General features: G+C 44.8%; 1 protein-coding gene, 1 long non-coding RNA gene and 1 pseudogene across 3 annotated transcripts; 2 read left to right on the top strand and 1 right to left on the bottom strand.

The window, feature by feature from the left end:
* Positions 1 to 284: 284 nt before the first annotated feature.
* On the bottom strand, positions 285 to 7,838 carry B2M (beta-2-microglobulin). The gene is made up of 4 exons (XM_084904161.1): positions 7,382 to 7,838; positions 2,184 to 2,459; positions 1,610 to 1,637; positions 285 to 607 (listed from the first exon to the last, which is right to left on the bottom strand). The coding sequence occupies exons 1-3, from the start codon at positions 7,446 to 7,448 to the stop codon at positions 1,624 to 1,626; spliced, it is 357 nt and encodes a 118-aa protein (XP_084760287.1). The 5' UTR covers positions 7,449 to 7,838; the 3' UTR covers positions 285 to 607; positions 1,610 to 1,623.
* LOC311632582 lies at positions 2,466 to 6,092 on the top strand. The gene is made up of 2 exons (XR_014796807.1): positions 2,466 to 4,577; positions 4,673 to 6,092. It is a non-coding gene; the product is annotated as an uncharacterized lncRNA (long non-coding RNA).
* Positions 7,839 to 15,691: 7,853 nt separating the features above from the next.
* On the top strand, positions 15,692 to 16,122 carry LOC311632509 (large ribosomal subunit protein mL42-like; annotated as a pseudogene). Its single transcript has one exon. The product of its transcript is annotated as a large ribosomal subunit protein mL42-like (transcript).
* Positions 16,123 to 19,460: the final 3,338 nt, after the last annotated feature.

The raw sequence follows: 19,460 nt of genomic DNA on the forward strand, positions 1-19,460 counted from the left end.
TAGTTCCCAATTCCTCATGTCTTGGCCCAGGGAACAGAACTCTGGTTAAAAGATGGAAGTATAGTCTTTAGCAGACAGGTGTGTCCCTCTGACTAAGTCATATAATTTAATTTCTCTGGGATCCTGTTCTTCTTCTGCAAAATGCACATCCCTGAGGCCCCCTCTTCCGGGAACCAAACCCTATAGGACGGGGTTTACACTCTTCTTCAAGTGACACTTGAACATCGTTTCCCTGTTTGAAACAAAGGGTAAGAGAGGGAGAGATGTATAAAAAACTGAACACATCAAGTTATTATAGTTTTATTTAATGAAACAAAAATATCAAAATGTTTGAAATATAGATTAAAGGTAAATTTTCTTTGAAAATTCTTTCATAATGGTAATCTTGAACATAAGAATTGTCCTCCCCCAGTTGTCATCAAACTTCTGCAGCTTGGTCAATCAGGAAGGCATAAAACCCAAAGTAAAATTATAAAGAAGATTACATTTGCGTTAAGCTCAATGTTCCCCCTTAATCTGCTCATAAAGCATAATAACCTATATTGCATTAAAAAAAAAAGCAGAATTTTGAATTAGTTGGATTCAAATGAGGCAGGCATCTTCAAACCTGAGGGGAGAGAGAGAGGAAAGTCTTGTTAGCACGTATACTTATTTTGTTTGGATTATAGACCACACCACCCAACGTGTCTAACTTTTGCTGTGTACATCACCATTTGTAAAGGAAGTAGCTGCAGACAATTTTCCAGACCCATTACAAAGAGCATTTCCCTTTAGTTTATCCCATTGGTTCTCCCACAACCTAAGAGAAAGGAATTGCTGGCATTACAGTTCAGATTCTGGCTCTATCATTCGGCTACTGTGTGACTCTGGTCAGGTCATCCAGCTTCTTTAATGCTCTCTTGAATTAATTTCCCTGTCCTAAAATATAACAGGAAATTTGAAGAGGCTTTCTACTCTGTCCAAAGAGGCAGAGAAGCCCAGTTCTCCCCTCTTTCATGCTGCTGGTGCCCCTTGGAGTTACATCCATTTTGGTATCTTTATATCGAGTTATAACCCTGTTTTTATTTCTCTCCTCTATTGGACTGGGAGCCTCTAGAAGGCAAAACAGTGCCCACAGCTAGGGCTCGACAGGAGATTGAAGGAATGGGACAGCTTCAGAACCATGCCACTCCTCTCACCTGACGAAATAATAATGCAACTGCTATGCAAGAAAAGAGAAAGGTTCATTTTTGAAGGCTCAGAGATATTCCATGTGGAAATGGCAGGAAAAAAGAGCAAACCCTTGCAGGTGGTGTGGGTAACCAGCTGCCTCTATCCTGTCACACCACATCAGCAGCCCCCCTGACTTCCTTTAGAGAGCCGGTGATGCTGGCAGAGCCACATCTGGGGCCACACACCTCACTCAGGCCACTCCACCGGAAAAGGGAATGTGCCCCTGCAGGATTCTTCTCTGCCTGCTGAAATGCTACCCCAGTGAATGTCCTCCGTATACGAAGGGTTATCATATTAGAGCTACCTGGAAATAGTCCCCGGGATAATGGAACAAAACAAAAAAAAGAAAGCTTTTTTTTTTTTTTTTTTTTTTTTTTTTTTTAAGTTAGAAACCTACCTCCATGATGCTGGTTACTTGTCCTTGTCTGTGAAAAAGAAAATGGGGAAAGAAAAGGGAAAGCAATAAGTTTTATTTTTAAAATACTATCTATTAACAAATGTCTGGCAGGATAGCCTGCTGTCCTTAACCATGAGTACCTTGTTTAGAGCGACCTAGTTGGACCCAACTCTGCCTACTAGCCTACATCTCGACCCAGAGAGCTGGAGGAGTCCAGGATTGCGGGACTTACAAAGCCCCCGGGCTTCCCTGAGACTCTTGTTGGTCCTAAGTATCCATGCGGCTGTCAGGAAAGCCTAAGGAAGCCAGGAGGTAAGAAAAGTTGGAAATGAGTATGCATTTGTGCAAGTGCTGTTGCTGATCCTTACTGTTGCCTCAGGGGACCTGCCATTTCCGGGGCCATGGTGTGCAGAGGTGTCTCAGAAGGTGCCACGTATCAGAGCTTTAAGACTATTTCCTGACAATCATTTTTTTTTTTTAATATCAAAGCAGCCTTATGCTGTGTCTCTATTCAGACACAACTGTCAGAATAGAGACACAGCACGTTTTTTAAGGAAAGAACGTGAGAACTTACCCCACTTAACTCTCATGGGGGAAGGAAGAGTAACGTGCTTCACCACGCAGCTGTACTCGGCTCCTGCGCTGGGCGTGAAGTTGGCGTGCACCAGAAGATAGAAAGACCAGTCCTTGCTGAATGACAGGTCTGACCTCTCCACTGGCATCTTCTCGTCATTCTTCAACAATTCAATATCAATCTCAGGAGGATGGAACCCAGAGACATAGCAGTTCAGGAAGTTAGGTTTTCCATTCTCTGGGGGATGCCGCGAGTAAACCTGGATCCTTGGTTTCCCTGAGGAACACGAGAGAGAGGCAAATGAAAACTGCATACTATGGCACCTGGGGCTGCCTTGGTCAAAAGCTAGATCAGGCACCGCATGTTTGAATTTGATCATCCATTCTCCCAGTTCCATTTCCACTTTTCCAAAAGGCTACCTCCATTTTGAGGGATAAACTTCGACCTAGTAGCTTTCCCACAGAATTCCCCTACACATGCCTTTTCGGCTTTTTCTGGCAGATTTCTAATATTATCTTCTTCTGTCACTGGAAATTGTGACAAAACTTTATTTATTTTTTTAACTTTTTATTTATTTATTTTTATTTTACTGATTTTTTTTACAGAGAGGAAGGGAGAGAGATAGAGAGCTAGAAACGTCGATGAGAGAGAAACATCGTCCAGCAGCCTCTTGCACACCCCCTACTGGGGATGTGCCCGCAACCAAGGTACATGCCCTTGACCGGAATCAAACCCGGGACCTTTCAGTCCGCAGACCGACGCTCTACCACTGAGCCAAACCTGTTTCAGCTGTGCCAAAACTTTAAGAAACTTCCTGTGGAGGCTCTCAAGAACTTTTTTTTTTAATATGAAAATGAATATTTAATCAAAATGAGAAATCATAACGACTAACAAATTTGTTGTTGTCAATCCTCACCCGAGGATATTTTTCCGTTGATTTTTAGGGAGAGTAGAAGAGAGAGGGAAAGACAGAGAGAAACATTGATGTGAGAGAAACACATGGACTGGTTGCCTCCTGCATGAGCCCCGAACAAGGCCCCAGGCTGTGGAGGAGCCTGTGACCAAAGGACATTCAAACCCAGCACCTTCCGTCTGAAGGCTGAGGCTCTATCCACCGAGCCAAACTGGCTAGGGCACAAATAGCAATTTTGAAAAGCTGACACATAGAAAAGCTGGTCCCAAAATCCAGAAAGGGTAATACATTATTTTTATCAATTTGTTGACTAATAGTGCCCGAGAGCACTTTAAAGAAATATTTCTTTATTGATTTCAGAGAGGAAAAGCGAGGAAGAGAGAGAAAAACATCAATGATGAGAGAATCATTGATCGGCTACCTCCTGCACCCCTTCTCGGGATGGAGCCCGCACCCCAGGCATCTGCCCTTGATCAAAATCAAACCCTTCAGCTCGCAGGCAGACACTCTATCCACTGAGCCAAACCAGCTAGGGCTGGAGCACTTTTTTTTTTTTTTTTTTTTTTTTTTTTTTACTGTATTATCTTTGATCACTTCTTTATCTGGCAATTATTTCTATGGCTTCTTAACACCCATAAAATTCCTTAACACATCACTCAAAAGTCTACATGATTTGGCCCTAACCACTTTTCAAACTTCATTTTTCACTTCACACACCCTTCATAGCATCCACATCAAAAAACTCATATTACATCTTTCTTTTTTTTTATTCCAGCTCCTGCCTAGATTGACATCCATCTGACTTCTCTATGTGTAGTGTCTAGTAAAGTGACTCTGTAAATGGCAGGTGCTCTGTAAATGGTAGATGTTATTATTACTAGTTGCTCAGATTACTAAAAGAGTCAACCCGAAGTATATATTTTACAAAACACAACCATTACTTCCTGCCCAGAGTTTATACACCAGGCCCTTATCTGCTTTTGTACCTGATTTCATGGGCTACAAGATTTATATGCTGGCAGAATCTGGCAAATATCTTAAATGAATGAGAACAATGGGAAACAATGGCTGAGTTAGAAAATAAGATAGGGTGAGGACTCTGGAGACTGGGGGAGAACATACTCGCCATCATGATCATGTAGAGCAATGCATAAAAATGGGGTTTGCATTTTAGTTGGCACTCTGAAATTATTTCTATAGCTAGCTGGGTTCAAAATACATTGCCTAATGCTACAGAACAGTGGTTTCCAAAAGGGGATGTATGGCCAAAACCGGTTGGGCTCCGTGGATAGAGCGTCGGCTTGCGGACTAAAGGGTCCCGGGTTCGATTCCGGTCAAGGGCATGTACCTGGGTTGAGGGCACATCCCCAGTGGGGGGTGTGCAGGAGGCAGCTGGTCGATGACTCTCTCTCATCGATGTTTCTCTCTATCCCTCTCCCTTCCTCTCTGTAAAAAAATCAATAAAATATTCAAAAGGGGATGTAGGAGGCAGCTGGTCGATGACTCTCTCTCATCGATGTTTCTCTCTATCCCTCTCCCTTCCTCTCTGTAAAAAAATCAATAAAATATTCAAAAGGGGACTAGACCAACCCTGGAGTTGCAGAAATAAAATATGAACTCTATTTCTGTATTTTTCATCCAAATGAAGAGAAGTGTTCTGCTACTAAATATACAGACTGACACTAATGCATGTGTATAATTAAATATATATATGGCCCTGGCTGGTGTGGCTCAGTTGGCTGAGCGTCACCTGTGCACCCAGAGATTGTTCGTTGATTCCTGGTCAGGGCACATGCCAGGGTTGCAGGCTCAATCCCCGGTAGGGGTCATTCAGGAGGCATTCGATCAATGTTTCTCTCTCTCATTGATGTTTTTCTCTCTCCCCCTTCCTCTCTCTCTAAAAACCAATAAAAATACTTTAAAAAATAAAATAAAATCTATATACATTCAGGATTCATGATTACTACAGAACAGCTGCTACTCCAGGTCCAGAAGGTGGTGGGTAAGAGAAGTACCAAGCCACTCTGACCATATGTATCTGCCTAGAAACACTCTATCATCGAAGGAAAGATCACCAGGAAAGAAAATATCAAAAGCCCGTAAGAGCTCTAGCTGGTTTGGCTCACTGGATAGAGCGTCAGTCCTACCGACTGAAGGGTCCCAGGTTCAATTTCTGTCAAGGGCACATGCCCGAGTTGCAGGCTCGATCCCCAGTAGGGGGCGTGTGGGAGGCGCCGATCAATGATTCTCTTTCATCACTAATGTGTATTTTTTAAAAGTATATATTTTATTGATTTTTTACAGAGAGGTAGGGAGAGGGATAGAGAGTTAGAAACATCGATGGGAGAGAAATATTGACCAGCTGCCTCCTGCACACCTCCTACTGGGGATGTGCCGGAAACCCGGGTACATGCCCTGACAGGAATCAAACCTGGGACCTTTCAAGTCCGCAGGCCGCCGCTCTATCCACTGAGCCAAACTGGTTAGAGCCATCATTAATGTTTCTTACTGATGTTTCTATCTATCCCTTCCACTCTGAAGTCAATATAAATATATTAAAAAGAAGAAAATTACACTAGGACTGGACTGAAGTAACCTAAATGAAGCCCTGGTTTATTTCCATAAAGTTAAAAGTGAAGATAAATCAAAATGCTCTTTGTATTTGAGCTTCTAATACTTAAACTATAATAAAAGCAAGGCTCATCTGGCCTGGAGTTCTCACTTTGAGGGAACTAGGAAGGGTTTTGTAAAATCATCTTGAAAATCTCTTTTAAGAAGAGGACCAATATCAGACAGGCCTGGATTTGAACCTGGATCCAGCCTCTTATTGAAAAATTAATTTATGCCAACAGTGAAGCAAACAAAACCCTCACATGGAACAGAGCAGAAAATTAACCCCCAGAGGCAATCACCATTACCGATGTCTTGTGTATCTCGCAGAAATGACCTACACAGGCCATATGTTAGTTTGAAAATTTTCAAATTAAAATTTTTTTTTTTTAAATATCAGCTTGTTATTTTACAAAAGGCTTCTACAAGTCAGCGGCAAATATCATTCATAGTGACAACAGACATCATGCTTTATTTTGTAAGTAAATTATACATTAAATACATTTTTTCTCATGATCAAAAGACCGCATTTCACAAAGGCCCGTATGAGGGGAAAATGAGAGAGTCCAGTACATTACAGGGTATTTGGAACGGGGTCCATGCCCGGGTGTCCCCAGTGGACAACTGGGGAACCACTCCGATTGCCCTTATCACTGGTTTTACAGCCTCTATGGCTATCTAACCTTGGCTTTTTCAAAACTGAAAGTAGAAGCTGAGTTAGATCATCTCGGAAAGAACCAGGCAAGGAGCCAAAGGGAGAGAGCCTTCTGGAACGATAAGGCAGCAAGGGCCCAGGGCTGCCCCGCTGGACAACCTCACACCTAAAGCGGGCGTTTCTGAAAAACAAACAAACAAACAAAAAAAAACCCAAAAAACAAAAACCGCCAAGATTACAGCCCAAAGGCTTACCCCCCAGCAGGACGCTCCAGTCGGAAGGGATTGCCCGCCATCGATTCCCTGTGTTTAAGCTACTTCAACTCTAGTCGCCTCAGTTTCCTCCTCTGTGAAATGCTAACAACCTTCCTATTTTCATCGTGGCTGCCCTGAGACTTAAGCGACCTAAAGCACCCAGCGTGAGTCGTCAAAAACGGGCAGCTCTTGTGATGATAAAAAGCGCCGTGTGATGGGGACATGGGACTTAACGACGTGGAGGCGCTCCCATGCCTCAAACCGCCAAGGTTTGCCTCCGCGCTCCTGGGAAAGCGCGAAGGGACAGGTGAGCGGGGCAGGCGCCGGAGGAAGCCGCAGCCCGGCGGTGCCCGGCGGTGCCCAGCGCGGCAGGGCTGCTGTGGGCTGATCTACCCCGCGTGCCTCCCCCCAAATGTCTGTCCCCACCCGCCCGCCTTCCGCTCCAGCTGCGCCCGCCCGGGGAGCAAGCGAAACCCGCCCTCCCCGGGGTCGCCGTGACGCTCACCCACACTTTGTCCCCGGCCCCCCGGCGAGCCAGGGGTCTCCTCCGGGACCCCCACCCACCCTCCACCCCCGCTCTCAGAGGAAGAAGAAAAAAGTTGGAGTTCTGGGCTCGCACCGACACCGCTCTCCCCTATCCCCCACCCCCCACCCCGCGCCCGTCCCGTGGCCAAAAGAGAGCCCTTGGGAGACCGGGGTGGCGCAGAGAGTGCCCCGGCGGGAGAGGCAGGGCCCCCCGAGGAGGAACGGGGGAGAGGGCACTCACGCTGTTCGGCGTCCAGGCCAGACAGGCAGAGCAGCCCGAGCAGGACCACAGCCACGGGGAGAGCCATGGCCAGCGCAGCAGGCGGGGACGGGGCGCGCAAAAATGAGAGCGCGACCTCGCGTCTCGGCTTATATTCCCCCCCTGGAGCGCCAATCAGAACCCTGCCCGTCACCAGTTTCCTAGCTCGAGGTGCTAGATCAGGTTAGGAAAAGGACCATGCATTTTCAGTTTCATTTTCCTATAAAAGCCTCGTGATGTGTGGAAGAAGGCATGGATTGGACGGGTTGGGTTCGCTGTCTGAACAAGGGCGTCCTCCGATCCTGGGCTCGTCCCGAGCCTGGGGCGCTGGCCGCCCCGTCCTAGAACTTTAGCCGGGACCGCACCTTTGTCCAGTGCCCTGGCTTTCCGAACCAGCCCGGGATGACGCTGATCACTTGCTTACCATATTCAACCAGTTAAGGGCCTGGTCCCTGGGGTTTTCATTTGGGAGGGGGGGGGGGTGTTGGAAAGGGGGGAGAAAGGGGGAAGCCCAGAAGGATTAAGTGCTTGGCTAGAGGATGAGCTGAGCCGGGCAGGGCAAGAACCAGTGTTAATCATTACAGCCTGGAATACACTGCTGGTTTCTGGGTGTGCGGGGCAAGGAGAATAGTCCAGGAACCTCGAGGAGCTCAGAGAACTGTTGGGACTGAAGGAGGACCTTCTGACTTCCTGAATCCCTTCAGGGAATAGTTTCTTTGTGTAAAGCTCCTTGCCAAGGAATTTCCTGTATCTTCCCTTTGCTGTTTAGGTGGTTTTCTTTTCTTTTCTTTTTAATATATTTTATTGTTTTTTTTTTTTGTTTTTTTTTTTTACAGAGAGGAAGGGAGAGGGACAGAGAGTTAGAAACATGGATCAGCTGCCTCCTGCACACCCCCAACCAGGGATGTGCCTGCAACCAAGGTACATGCCCTTGACCGGAATCGAACCTGGGACCCTTCAGTTCGCAGGCAGACGTTCTATCCACTGAGCCAAACCGGTCTCGGCTGTTTAAGTGGTTTTCTTTGTTTTGTTGCTTTGTGGGGAAAAGACCACTGATAGTAACTTCTTTGAACTTTCTGGTGTAGGTGCCTTAGAATGGTACTTGGCACGTGGTAAGTATTCGGTAAACTGAATGAGTGAACGAACTATGGCAAAGAGGGAGCGAAGACTTTAATAAACTCTAGGAGGTAGGAGTTAACTCGTTTATTTTTATGGATAGGGAAAACAGAGGCTAAGAGACTAGTATTCAGACTCGGGCCTGATTCCATGGGCAGTCGTGCTGCCAACACTAGGAAGATAAAGGGCATGGCAATTTTAGTGAGAATTAAAATTGCTCCCAGCCAAAGAGGTAAACCTACCGATTATGAGAGCGAGAGTATTTTAGACAGATTCTTTAAAATCTGTCTGAAAACACACACACACACACACACACACACACACACTAAAAACTCCTGAGATAACATACAAAAAATATGCTGCCAGCAAATGGCTGCCGAGTCCTCTCGTGGTTCTCTTTGTACAACAGTGAAAGAGGAAGTGAACCCTGGGTGGGGAGGAACACAGATCTGGAAACCACCTCGGTTTTCAGTTGAAGGACATTGGTTTGTGCTTCCCCAAGGTGCACAACAGAATTCTTCTTGATTTCTTTCACAGATTTTTAGACCTTTTAATGATCCCTACTGTGGAAGCCATGGCTAAACTAGAAAAAGTTGAATATTCTCCACAAACTTTAATGAAATGAGTTAATACACAGAGAACCTCACACAGTTCCTAACAAATAACGATATGTAAACTATTTGACAATTACCTTGTAATCACTGTTGTTATTTATATAGTTTTTCTACTATAACTATTACTCTTGAAATTAGGAAACATTTTGTGCATAAAGTTGTAAGTAGAGACATTCCTGCCTCATAGTGGACATCGTAGCTGCCTGTTGAATGGTCGCTTAGACTAGAGGCATGGTGCATGAAATTTGTGCATGGGTGGGGTCCCTCTGCCTGGCTGGAGATCAGGATTAATCGGGGCCATCTTGCCCAGTTCCAATTGGGGCCAATTGGGGCCGGTGACCAGGGAGGGACTACGGGAGGGATCTTGGGAGGACTCCAGGGCATGTCCGACCCCATCTCACCCAGTCTTGATCAGCCAGCAACAAGCTAACCTACTGGTCAGAGAATCTGCCTCCTGGTGGTCAGTGCACGTCATAGTGACTGGTCAGTCGACTGCTCAGTCGGACACAGCATATTAGGCTTTTATATACATAGATTGTAACTCACAGCGTGGAATGCTCAGCATGCACTTTCCCTCCACCCCTTGGTCTTGGAACCCTCATGTCCTTCCAAGGCTTTGCTCAGCCTCTTCAGCTGCCACACAAAGTAAATTGCATCCTGTGCATGGAAACCCTTTGCAGGCTCCATGGGTTTGCTACAGTTCCAATGACCCCAGCATGAGGAGAGACATCCTCATTATCAGGTAGCACAATCATGGTAAGACCCCTGTTCAGCCTCCTGCAGCGGATTTGGAAACAGCCCAAGTGTCCATCAGTAGATGAGTGGATAAAACCAACCACAGGTTGCCCTAGATGGTTTGGCTCAGTGGATAGAGCCACAGCCTGTGGAATGAAGGGTCCTGGGTTCGATTCCTGTCAAGGGCACATTCCTGGGTTGCAGGCTCAATCCCCAGTAGGGGGCGTGCAGGAGGCAGCAGGTCGATTCTTTCTCATTATTGATGTTTCTCTCTCTCCCTCTGCCTTCCTCTCTGAAATCAATAAAAACATATTAACAAAAATAAAAATAAATAGGCCATGAATCAAACATTGCTGCTCTCCATCCATCCAATCCCCTCACACCCTCTGTACCCTCCCCCCATCCCACCCCATCACACCAGACACACACACACACACACACACACACACACACACACACACACACGCTCTGCTAGGGTCTGTAAAGTGGGGGCTCAGGATTTCTATTTCAACCAAGGGCGACACTTCCCCATGGCTCTGCGGGGCGGGGCTGTGTGGGGCAGGGAAGGGCTGTTCTGGGCAGGCTAGGTGGTGTGGGCAAGGCATTGCCCAAGGAGCTATGCAGGCCCAGAGGCGGTGCCAATGCGGAGCTGTGGGGGGAGGGGGGAGATGGGGGGCGGGGAGAGGGTTGCAGAAGCCCAGGCGGGGCCTCGGAGGAAAGCTGGGGTGGCAGGTCACAGGGAGGAGGAGGGAGGGACATGAAGTCTGTCCCGTGGGAGAGGCACGGGCTCCACGGCTGCCCCCACCCAGCAGCTTTTCTAGGCCTCTGCGCAGCTGTCACTCTCCGCCCCTCGCTGCCTCCCGCTTCCTTTCAAATTTTGGATTTGGTTTCTCCGACTCAGCCCCGCCCCGCTCCCTGCTGCGTCTGAGAGCCCCAGGTCCCTTGGCCTCTGGCAGGCACCCCTGGCTCGTTCTCCAACCCCCCCCCCACCCCCCCCATGGTGCTACCCACTCTCCTGTTAGTGAAATTTAACAAATAAAAAGAAACTGAGAACGCCACAGTGTGCGGAGGGCTGTGCAGTCCACGCTCTCAGATCATGAGTACGTAGCAGCTTCCCACACCACCTGGTCCCTTCTGGCTGCCGCCCCCTCCCACCTCCACCTGGGGCTCAGGCCAAACCCTGGGAGCTCTTACCTCACACCTCACTTTCCGGCCCAACCCGCCAGCACCCACAGCAAGCTAACCCGCCAGCGCCCACAGCAAGCTAACCCGCCAGCGCCCACAGCAAGCTAACCCATCAGTTGGAGCATCTGACCCTGGTGGTCATGTGCTCGAGCAGTGAACTCCAGAACTCTGGTGGAGGGGATAATTTGCAATATTAGGCTTTTATTGTAACAGATAGGCATAGTTCATGGACATAGGTGACAGGGTAGTGAAGACCTGGGGGTGTGGGTAGGGGCTGGGAGGAGGGGGTTAAGGAAGGGGAAAATGGGAGATAGCTGTAATACTATCAACAATAAAAATATATATATATTATTAAAAAAAAAAAAAAAAGAGCACTGTTTGCCTAGCAGGTCAATCTTCTAGAAATTGACAGACACAGCAATTTTTTAAAAAGAGAGAGATAGAGAGTAAAACATCAATCTGAGAGGAAAAACATTGATCAGCTGCTGCCTCCTGCACGCCCCCTACTAAGGATCAAGCCCACCACCCTGGCATGTGCCCTTGAGCAAAATTGACCCCGGGACCCTTCAGTCCACAGGTCAACATTCTACCCACTGAGTCAAACCAGCTAGGGCAAGAGAGGAAGGGAGAGAGATAGAAACATTAATGATGAGAGATAATAATTGGTTGGTTGCCTCCTGCACACCCCCTACTAGGGACTGAGCCCACAAACTGGGCATGTGCCCTTGACTGGAATTGAATAGAGACCCTTCATTCTACAGGCTGACACTCTATCTCCTAAGCCAAACCGGTTAGGGCCAAGGGTCTTTTATATATATATATATATATATATATATATATATATATATATATATATATATATATATAAAATTGATTTCAGAGAGGAAGAGAGAGGGAGAGAGAGATAGAAATATCAATGGAGAGAATGATTGACTGGCTGCCTCCTGCATGCCCCCTGCTGGGTTATCATCAGCTCAGCAATTGAGAGGGTAGGAGTCTTCCCAAAACGAATTGACCAGTGGACTTGGTTCTCTCCCTTCTATTACTGTCCTCAGAATTGGCTCAGCCCCTGATGGCACTGCCATTGCTGGACTATCTCATAGACACTATGAACCAAATGAGTCAAACCACTCTTGCTCCACCGGCTGTTGCTGAGGTTAAAGAGGTAATGAGAATAACAAAAGGAGCCCTCTATTCCCAGGGGCTGTGGTCGGCAAACTGTGGCTCTCGAGCCACATGCGGCTCTTTGGCCCTTTGAGTGTGGCTATTCCACAAAATACCACGGCCTGGGCGAGTCTATTTTGAAGAAGTGGCGTTAGAAGAAGTTTAAGTTTAAAAAATTTAGCTCTCAAAAGAAATTTCAGTCGTTGTACTGTTGATATTTGGCTCTGTTGACTAATGAGTTTGCTGACCACTACCTCAGGGCGAAGGTATTCTCAAAGCTTTGGCTTATTACTTCTTAGCCTGGCCCTAATCTATCCATCAAATCTCAGTGCTCATCACAATCATTCAGTCATTCAACAAACCTTTATTGAGCACCTTACCAGGTGCTGAACACTGAGCTGGTACTGGGGAAAATTCTTTCTTCAAGAAGCTCATAGACTCTGGTTTATAGCCCTATAGATTATGATACCAGGGAAGCCACTATCTCGACTTGGAGGAGTCAAAGAGCCTGCAGAGGACTTTGGTGCCAAGGGAAAAATGTAGACTTTAGACCATGATACAGGTGCCCATGGAGATAGAGTTGTTGTTTTACTTTTAGGCAATATATATATATATATATATATATATATATATATATATATAATAAAGCTATGTGGACAAGCTTTTTAATATATATAAAAAGCTTGTCCACATAGCTTTATTTTTTTCTAATAATAAATTTTATATTCATTATGAAAAGTTCAGACAATAGAGGTAAGAATAAAGATAAAAATTTAAATCACCTGTTATCCTACCATTCAAAGATAACCACTGCCAGTGAATTAATGTTTGTTTCCAGGTTTTGTCTATTCATATACAGATATAAGTCTAGATATATGTGTTTACAAATATGTAATCATTCTGCGTATGTAGAGTATCGCCCCAAAATGTATACACACACTTTGAATAATTATAAAGGCAGTGTTCACTAAAATACATTTCATTTTCAAAATGGAGCTATCATCTTTTAAAGTGTATATATATATATATATATATATATATATATATATATATATATATATCTGTTTTTACCATCCTTTGTTTATTTTGGCCAAATTCATAGCTTGTTGCTTGCTCTATTCTCTTCAGCAGCAACACTTGCTGTGCTGTTAACGTAAGAGGAAGGAGGCTGGAAACAAGGGCCCTTACTTAGATATTCAAGACAGAAAAATGCAATGAGCTTCTGAAGTGTATTATTTTGGATGTTGTCAAACATAGAGGTAGGTGTTTTGAAGGCAGTAAGCCTGAAGGAACACACTGGCTTGGGGCATGTTTGTAAACCAGCAGCCACAGATTTCAAACGCAGACTGCTTTCCTCCAGGCCCAAATGGCCCTTTTAACTGCACGCCTAATCTCTTGCCTTCATAACTTTGGTTTTGCCGAAGGAAGGCAGCCTGGGCCAATTCAGCAGCAACGCTGAGTCGGAGTGAGAGAGAGGCAGTTCTTGGAGGTCCTGAGCCCGTGACTCAGAGTCCACGTAAAATGCCGAATTCTGCTTTGGACAGGAAGATTGCCCGCCCCACTCTCTCTGGACCTCAGCAAACAGGAACTGTGGGAGAGAGACCGCTGCAGAGCTGAGAACACTGACATCTGCCTCCCTCGTGATCCTCCACTTTCAGTATCCACCTCCTTTTCAGTGTCTCGATATGGATCCCAGTGATCTTTCTTTTAGAAACATGTTCCTGTTCATCATTCTCTTCTCCGTAGATCTCCGCAAGACTGTCATCTTCAACCGGCCCTCTGGCCCGGGCCGCAGGCTCCCAGTCCGGGCTCCGGGCTCCGGGCTCCGGGCTCCGGGCTCCGGGCTCCGGGCTCCGGGCTCCGGGCTCCGGGCTCCGGCTCCGGGCTCCGGGCTCCGGCTCCGGGGTCGGGCTCCGGGCTCCGGGCTCCGGGCTCCGGGCTCCGGGCTCCCCGCGGCGCCGGGAACTGCCCGGTCCGCCTGCATCTGGCCGCCCTGGCGGTGCTGACGGAGCAGGAGACGCGCTGGCCCGTGAGGGACAGCCGGGCTGGCTGCGAGTGTGGGGTGAGGGCCCAGGATGGAAGGAAGCCTTCTGCCTACAGTGGGGTGGGGCGCCCCATCCCCCCGCATGTATTTGTTGGCAAACAGCAATTTTTATTTACCTATATATCTTGGGCAATTTATCTATGTCTATCAAGAGTTATATAGGGCTTTTTTTCTTCTTCATGCTTTTGTTGTATTCATTAGATGAATATACCATACTGTTGTGTTTTTTTTTTAACTGAAATCTGAATTGGTTTTCCAATTCAAAACCAGTTTCCAGTTTTCCCATCCAAGCACACTGTGAAACTGCCCTCCAGAGACTTAGTGCAAGGTTACAATCCATCTTAGAATAACAGAGGGAACTTACCTCCCAACACCCTGCCCCAAGAAGGTTATTATCATTGAAAAATTGTATCTCCTTGTCTTACGGGGTAGTTTTTAAAAAGGCTGTTATGTTGAAATTCTCTGAATTTCCTGTTTGTGGTTCTGGCAGCCAAAGTCGCTAGTCACTAGAAACAGACACTGCCTGATGTAACAGAGAAGGAGCTTATTGGAGAATATTTGTTAAGCAAAATGTTATCAACTGCCAGGTGAAGGCTGAACAGAGGTTACTTTTATCCGACTCTCAGAATTTTCTGTAGGATTGAAATTTTTCAAAGTAAAGTGTTAGGAGGAAGAGAGTCCTGAAGGGATGGAGGCCGAGGAGGTGCAGTACAGAAGGCGACGGTCCTGCTGCGACCTGGAGATCCCCAGCCAGCTGGAAGGAGTGCACACAACGAGTGACAAGAACCAGCTGGCTCCTGATCCAGCCTCTGTCCTCCTGGGCGGCAGCTTCCACCAGGCCATTTCCCCGATGGCCTCGCTGCAGATCAACTACCAGGGTTTAGATAGAGGATGTTGATTTTTGTCTTGCCTCTCCAGGAAGTAAACCCCCAGCTTTTGAACAGAGTAAATCAGGAGTACACAGGGTAGAAACTGAAGTTGATGACTGTATATTTATTTATTGCCATTTCTAAAAGGCAACTTTCTTTTCATTAATCCTGGGTAACATGGAGAAACAGGAGCAAGAATAAGAGGAATATATTATAGGTTCAGATGTGTTGGATATGAAACTAGATATATCCTGCAACCATCAGCAGCAACAAGTCAGAGTTAAACAAGTGTAGTCAGACCCAAATTCCACTTAGAATATTTGAAGGTCATGATGGAAATATACAATGAAGCTACTTTTTAATATATTTCTGGTCCACAAACAATTTAGTGGTAATGTCAACCATTTAAGTTTTATGCTAAGTCATCTATTTAGTCAAGGCAAGATGTCGGGCTCATGGCGAGCAGATGTCAAGGGATGAAAATAGGTATGCCTAGAAGCAAATTTTAAAAGCATTTTCTCTTCAAATCTTTTCCCATACCACTTGATAAACACCTTGACTCACTATGGCCATATCAGCAGTGAAATGGGCAATATCAAACAACTATTTTGAAACATTTATTTCCAATCCAAAATGGAACTTTATACTGTGTTTTTGTCGTAAATCCACATACTCTTCTCTTCCAGTTGTCTGTAATTGCCAAGTAGAACTTGCTTTGACATCTGATGGCAGGATGATAGTCTGCTACCATCCTTCTGTGGATATTCCATAGGAACACACCAAGCCTATCCCTCAGCCAGATCCCGTGCATATAACTATGAAGAAACACAGGATCAAATACTGAAAACCAGATTGGAATAAAAAGATGAACACTTTGAGCAAGGACCCATGATAGAACAACTTAGCAAAATGTTCTTTACTACTAAGCACTGTTGGTATCCTCATGGACAGTATCATAGACGTAATAGGAAACTGAATCCTACAAAAGACAGATAATATTGAGGTTTTCAGTAAAATGCTGTCCTGTTCTCATTTGCCATTTGAGAAAATGCAATCAGGTATATTCACTACTATGTTATATTAAAATAATAATAAAATGTCTTTTCATCTTTAAAAATCGTCTATTTAAAGACTAGAGGCCCAGTGCACAAATTCATGCATAGGTGGGCTCTGGCCAGCCAGGGAGAGGCCTGACTAGTTGGGGAAGGGCCTTATGAAGTTGGCAGGCCGGCCCCACCCCCTGGTCAAACTCCCTGTTGAGCTCCCAGTCGAACTCCCAGTCGAGGGGATAATTTGCATACTAGCCTTTTATTTATATAGGATAAGTAAAATAGAACTTAAAACTCCAAACTATTTAATGTTGAAGAAAAAAAGAAAGGCTGGCCTAGCCGGTGTAGCTCAGTGGTTGAGCATCAATCTATTAACCAGGAGGTCACAGTTCAATTCCCGATCAGGGCACATACCCAGGTTGTGGGTTAGATCCCCAGTGTGGGGCTTGCAGGAGGCAGCCAGTCAATGATTCTCTCTCATCATTGATATTTATATATCTCTCTCCCTCTCCCTTACTCTCTGAAATAAATAAAAATATATTTTTTAAATAGGCTGAAAATGAAATAAACAGTTATAGTCATGATCTTTCTTCCAACTTGTTTTCTGGCAGTGAAACAAATGTAATTCAAATGTGAAAGTAAAATTGCTTTTCGGCCTTTTGGCTTAGATCAAGTGTAAATATGAAAGTAAAGTCTTTACTTTTACCTGTTTAAGTAATCTTATTTATTCAAAAGCCAGAGAGCAGTAGCTGAAGAAATTATGTGAGTCGAGAAAATGGAGAAGCCTGGCTTACTGTGTAGGAGAAAGAAAGGGGGTAGTTAAAGTAAGAAACAGGAACAAGAAAGGGATTTTGCTCATAAAAAAATGAACACATCCTGATTTTTCTATGCTATGTTATAAGACGAAGAAAGAAGGAAAAATAGAGAGACTGAAGACACAGAGTAGAGAAGCATGACTAAAGTGGCCAGAGGGCACAGGATCCAGAAAAAGAGGCTGGACTAGAAGAGGTAGATCTAGAAGAACGAGGTGAGGAGGCCTGGGACTGCACACATATAAATTTCCTCCTACTATAAATTGAAGGCCTCTATTTTCTCCATTACGGCTGAAAATAAAGAGGTGGGAGTCATGCAGGGGACTAGAGGACAACGATTATGTTTTGGAGCGCTGATGTTTGAGGGAGGGAGAGGAAGCTGAACAAGGACAAAGGAAAGAACAGTAATGGAGATGGTGTCAGTCAGGGGCCTGATAGGAAACAAATAGCACATCTGAGTGAGGTCACTCAGGAGGATTTTGTGACAGACATATTTACCAAAGTGTGAACAGGGCTCAGGGGACTTCATAAAGGAAAGTGAAGCACCCCTGGAGTGGGGAGCCTTGCCACGCCTCGGCCTCAAGAGGCAAGAAGAAAGCAGAGACAGAGCTCAGAGAGAAAGGATAGGATTCAGGAGAGGGCGGCCACGCTGGAGCCCACGTGAAATAAATGTTGAAATTATCTGCCTACCAGGCAGGCAGCCTTCTCTGTCCCCAGGTTTTGATAATGGCTCCATCCTCTGGCCTTTGGCCTAAAGTGGTAACAGCCAACTGTTACAAGACCCAGGGTACTGTTCTATTCCTTATAATGGTGCTATATTCTCTCTACACCTTTATAAATACCCCTTTATTAAATTCTTTTTTTTTTTTGAAGCCATGAAAATACATTTTTTTAAAAAGTTTTCAGGTATAATACACAAATGCAAAAAAGTTTATCTTTAAAAATATCAAGTATCACATCCATTGTCCAGTCCTGATTATAATTACTTCTTAAAGCAACGTTTGTCTTTGTTTACAAATACAGCAGCAGGTGATAAAACCTAACGTCTCAAACACATTGCTTACAGATCACAATACAAATGTATATGTCTCAAATCACATTCTAGGCAGTTTAACTTAAAATGCATAGACAATTACATACATTAATTTGTCATTATTAAGTCAATGAAAAAAAAAATAGAAACCCTTTAGAGAGCACAAAGAAACCAAGTTTTCTTAATGGCAACAAATCAGTATCTGCTCACCAATGGCAGGCAGTGAAAGTGCCTTCATCCAGGGGAAAGTGAGGAGGAAAAACATCCCATTACTTTGCACGCTTGAAAAGTTATACTAATAAAACCATCATCTTGGAAAACATTAACTTCTTCAAAAAGAAAAGAAAAAAGTAGAGCATACTTTGCTCTTTAAAATGCCCAAAGGCTGGCCTATCATTTCCACCAGCAGGAATACCAAAATATGTTGATGTAGGTTAACTAACGGGCATACTAATGAATTCTGGAATGCCACCCCTAGACTGGGACCCTCAAGGACAGGCGTTGGCTTTCATCTCTGTATCTCTGCATCTGGCAAAGCACCTGGATCACAGACATTGAAGTGTCTGTTGGATGAATGCAGTTCTCAGAAATAGTCTACAGCCAGAAGATTGCATTTCTTTAATACAGATAATTTTATTGGCAATTTTTGTTTTACTTGGTAGAATTCTGAAAATAAATGTCTTCATACTAAATATTGCTCTATTAGGATTATAGTCTTCTCTGAAAGCCACTCACCACGTTCGATGTATAGCGAAGTGCGTCAGCATGATTCATCTGAATTTGGCCTTCCCCTTTTACCTATTTGAGTGAACTATCTACTTCCTGAAAAATCCCCGACTCGTGTGTGTGTGTTTTTAAAGACTAATAAAATAGACAAACTGGAAAGAAGAAAAAAGAGGGCATAATAAATATTGTTAGGAATGAAAAGGGGGACAAAGTACAGATTTAAGCATGGATTTAAAAATACCGTTATACTATGAACAACTTTATGCCAATAAATTTGAACTTATAAGAAATGAACACATTCCTAGAAATTATGTAATTTAATAATACAACCCCAAGAAGAAACTGGAAACTGGAATAGATCAATGGCCTTTAAAGAAACTGAAACTATTGATTAAAAATGTCTCCATAAGAAAAAAAAAAGAAAAAAAATTGGTCCCATACCAGTAGGACAGGCCTTAGGTATTTAGTCAGTAAACATAAACATTTCTAACATATTTTTTAAAAATTATTTTATTGATTTCAGAGAGGAAGGGAAAGAAAGATAGGAACATCAATGATGAGAGACTCATTGATTGGCTGCTTGTTGCATGCCCAGTTACAGGCTCAATCCCCAGTGTGGGGCATGCACTCATGCACCTTGACCAGATTCGAACCTGGGAACAGTCAGTCCTCAGGCTGATGCTCCATTCAGTGAGCCAAAACAACTAGGGCTCT

This window comes from Pipistrellus hanaki, assembly GCF_964339955.1.
Source record: "Pipistrellus hanaki genome assembly, chromosome: 1".
Classification (NCBI taxonomy): Eukaryota; Metazoa; Chordata; class Mammalia; order Chiroptera; family Vespertilionidae; genus Pipistrellus; species Pipistrellus hanaki.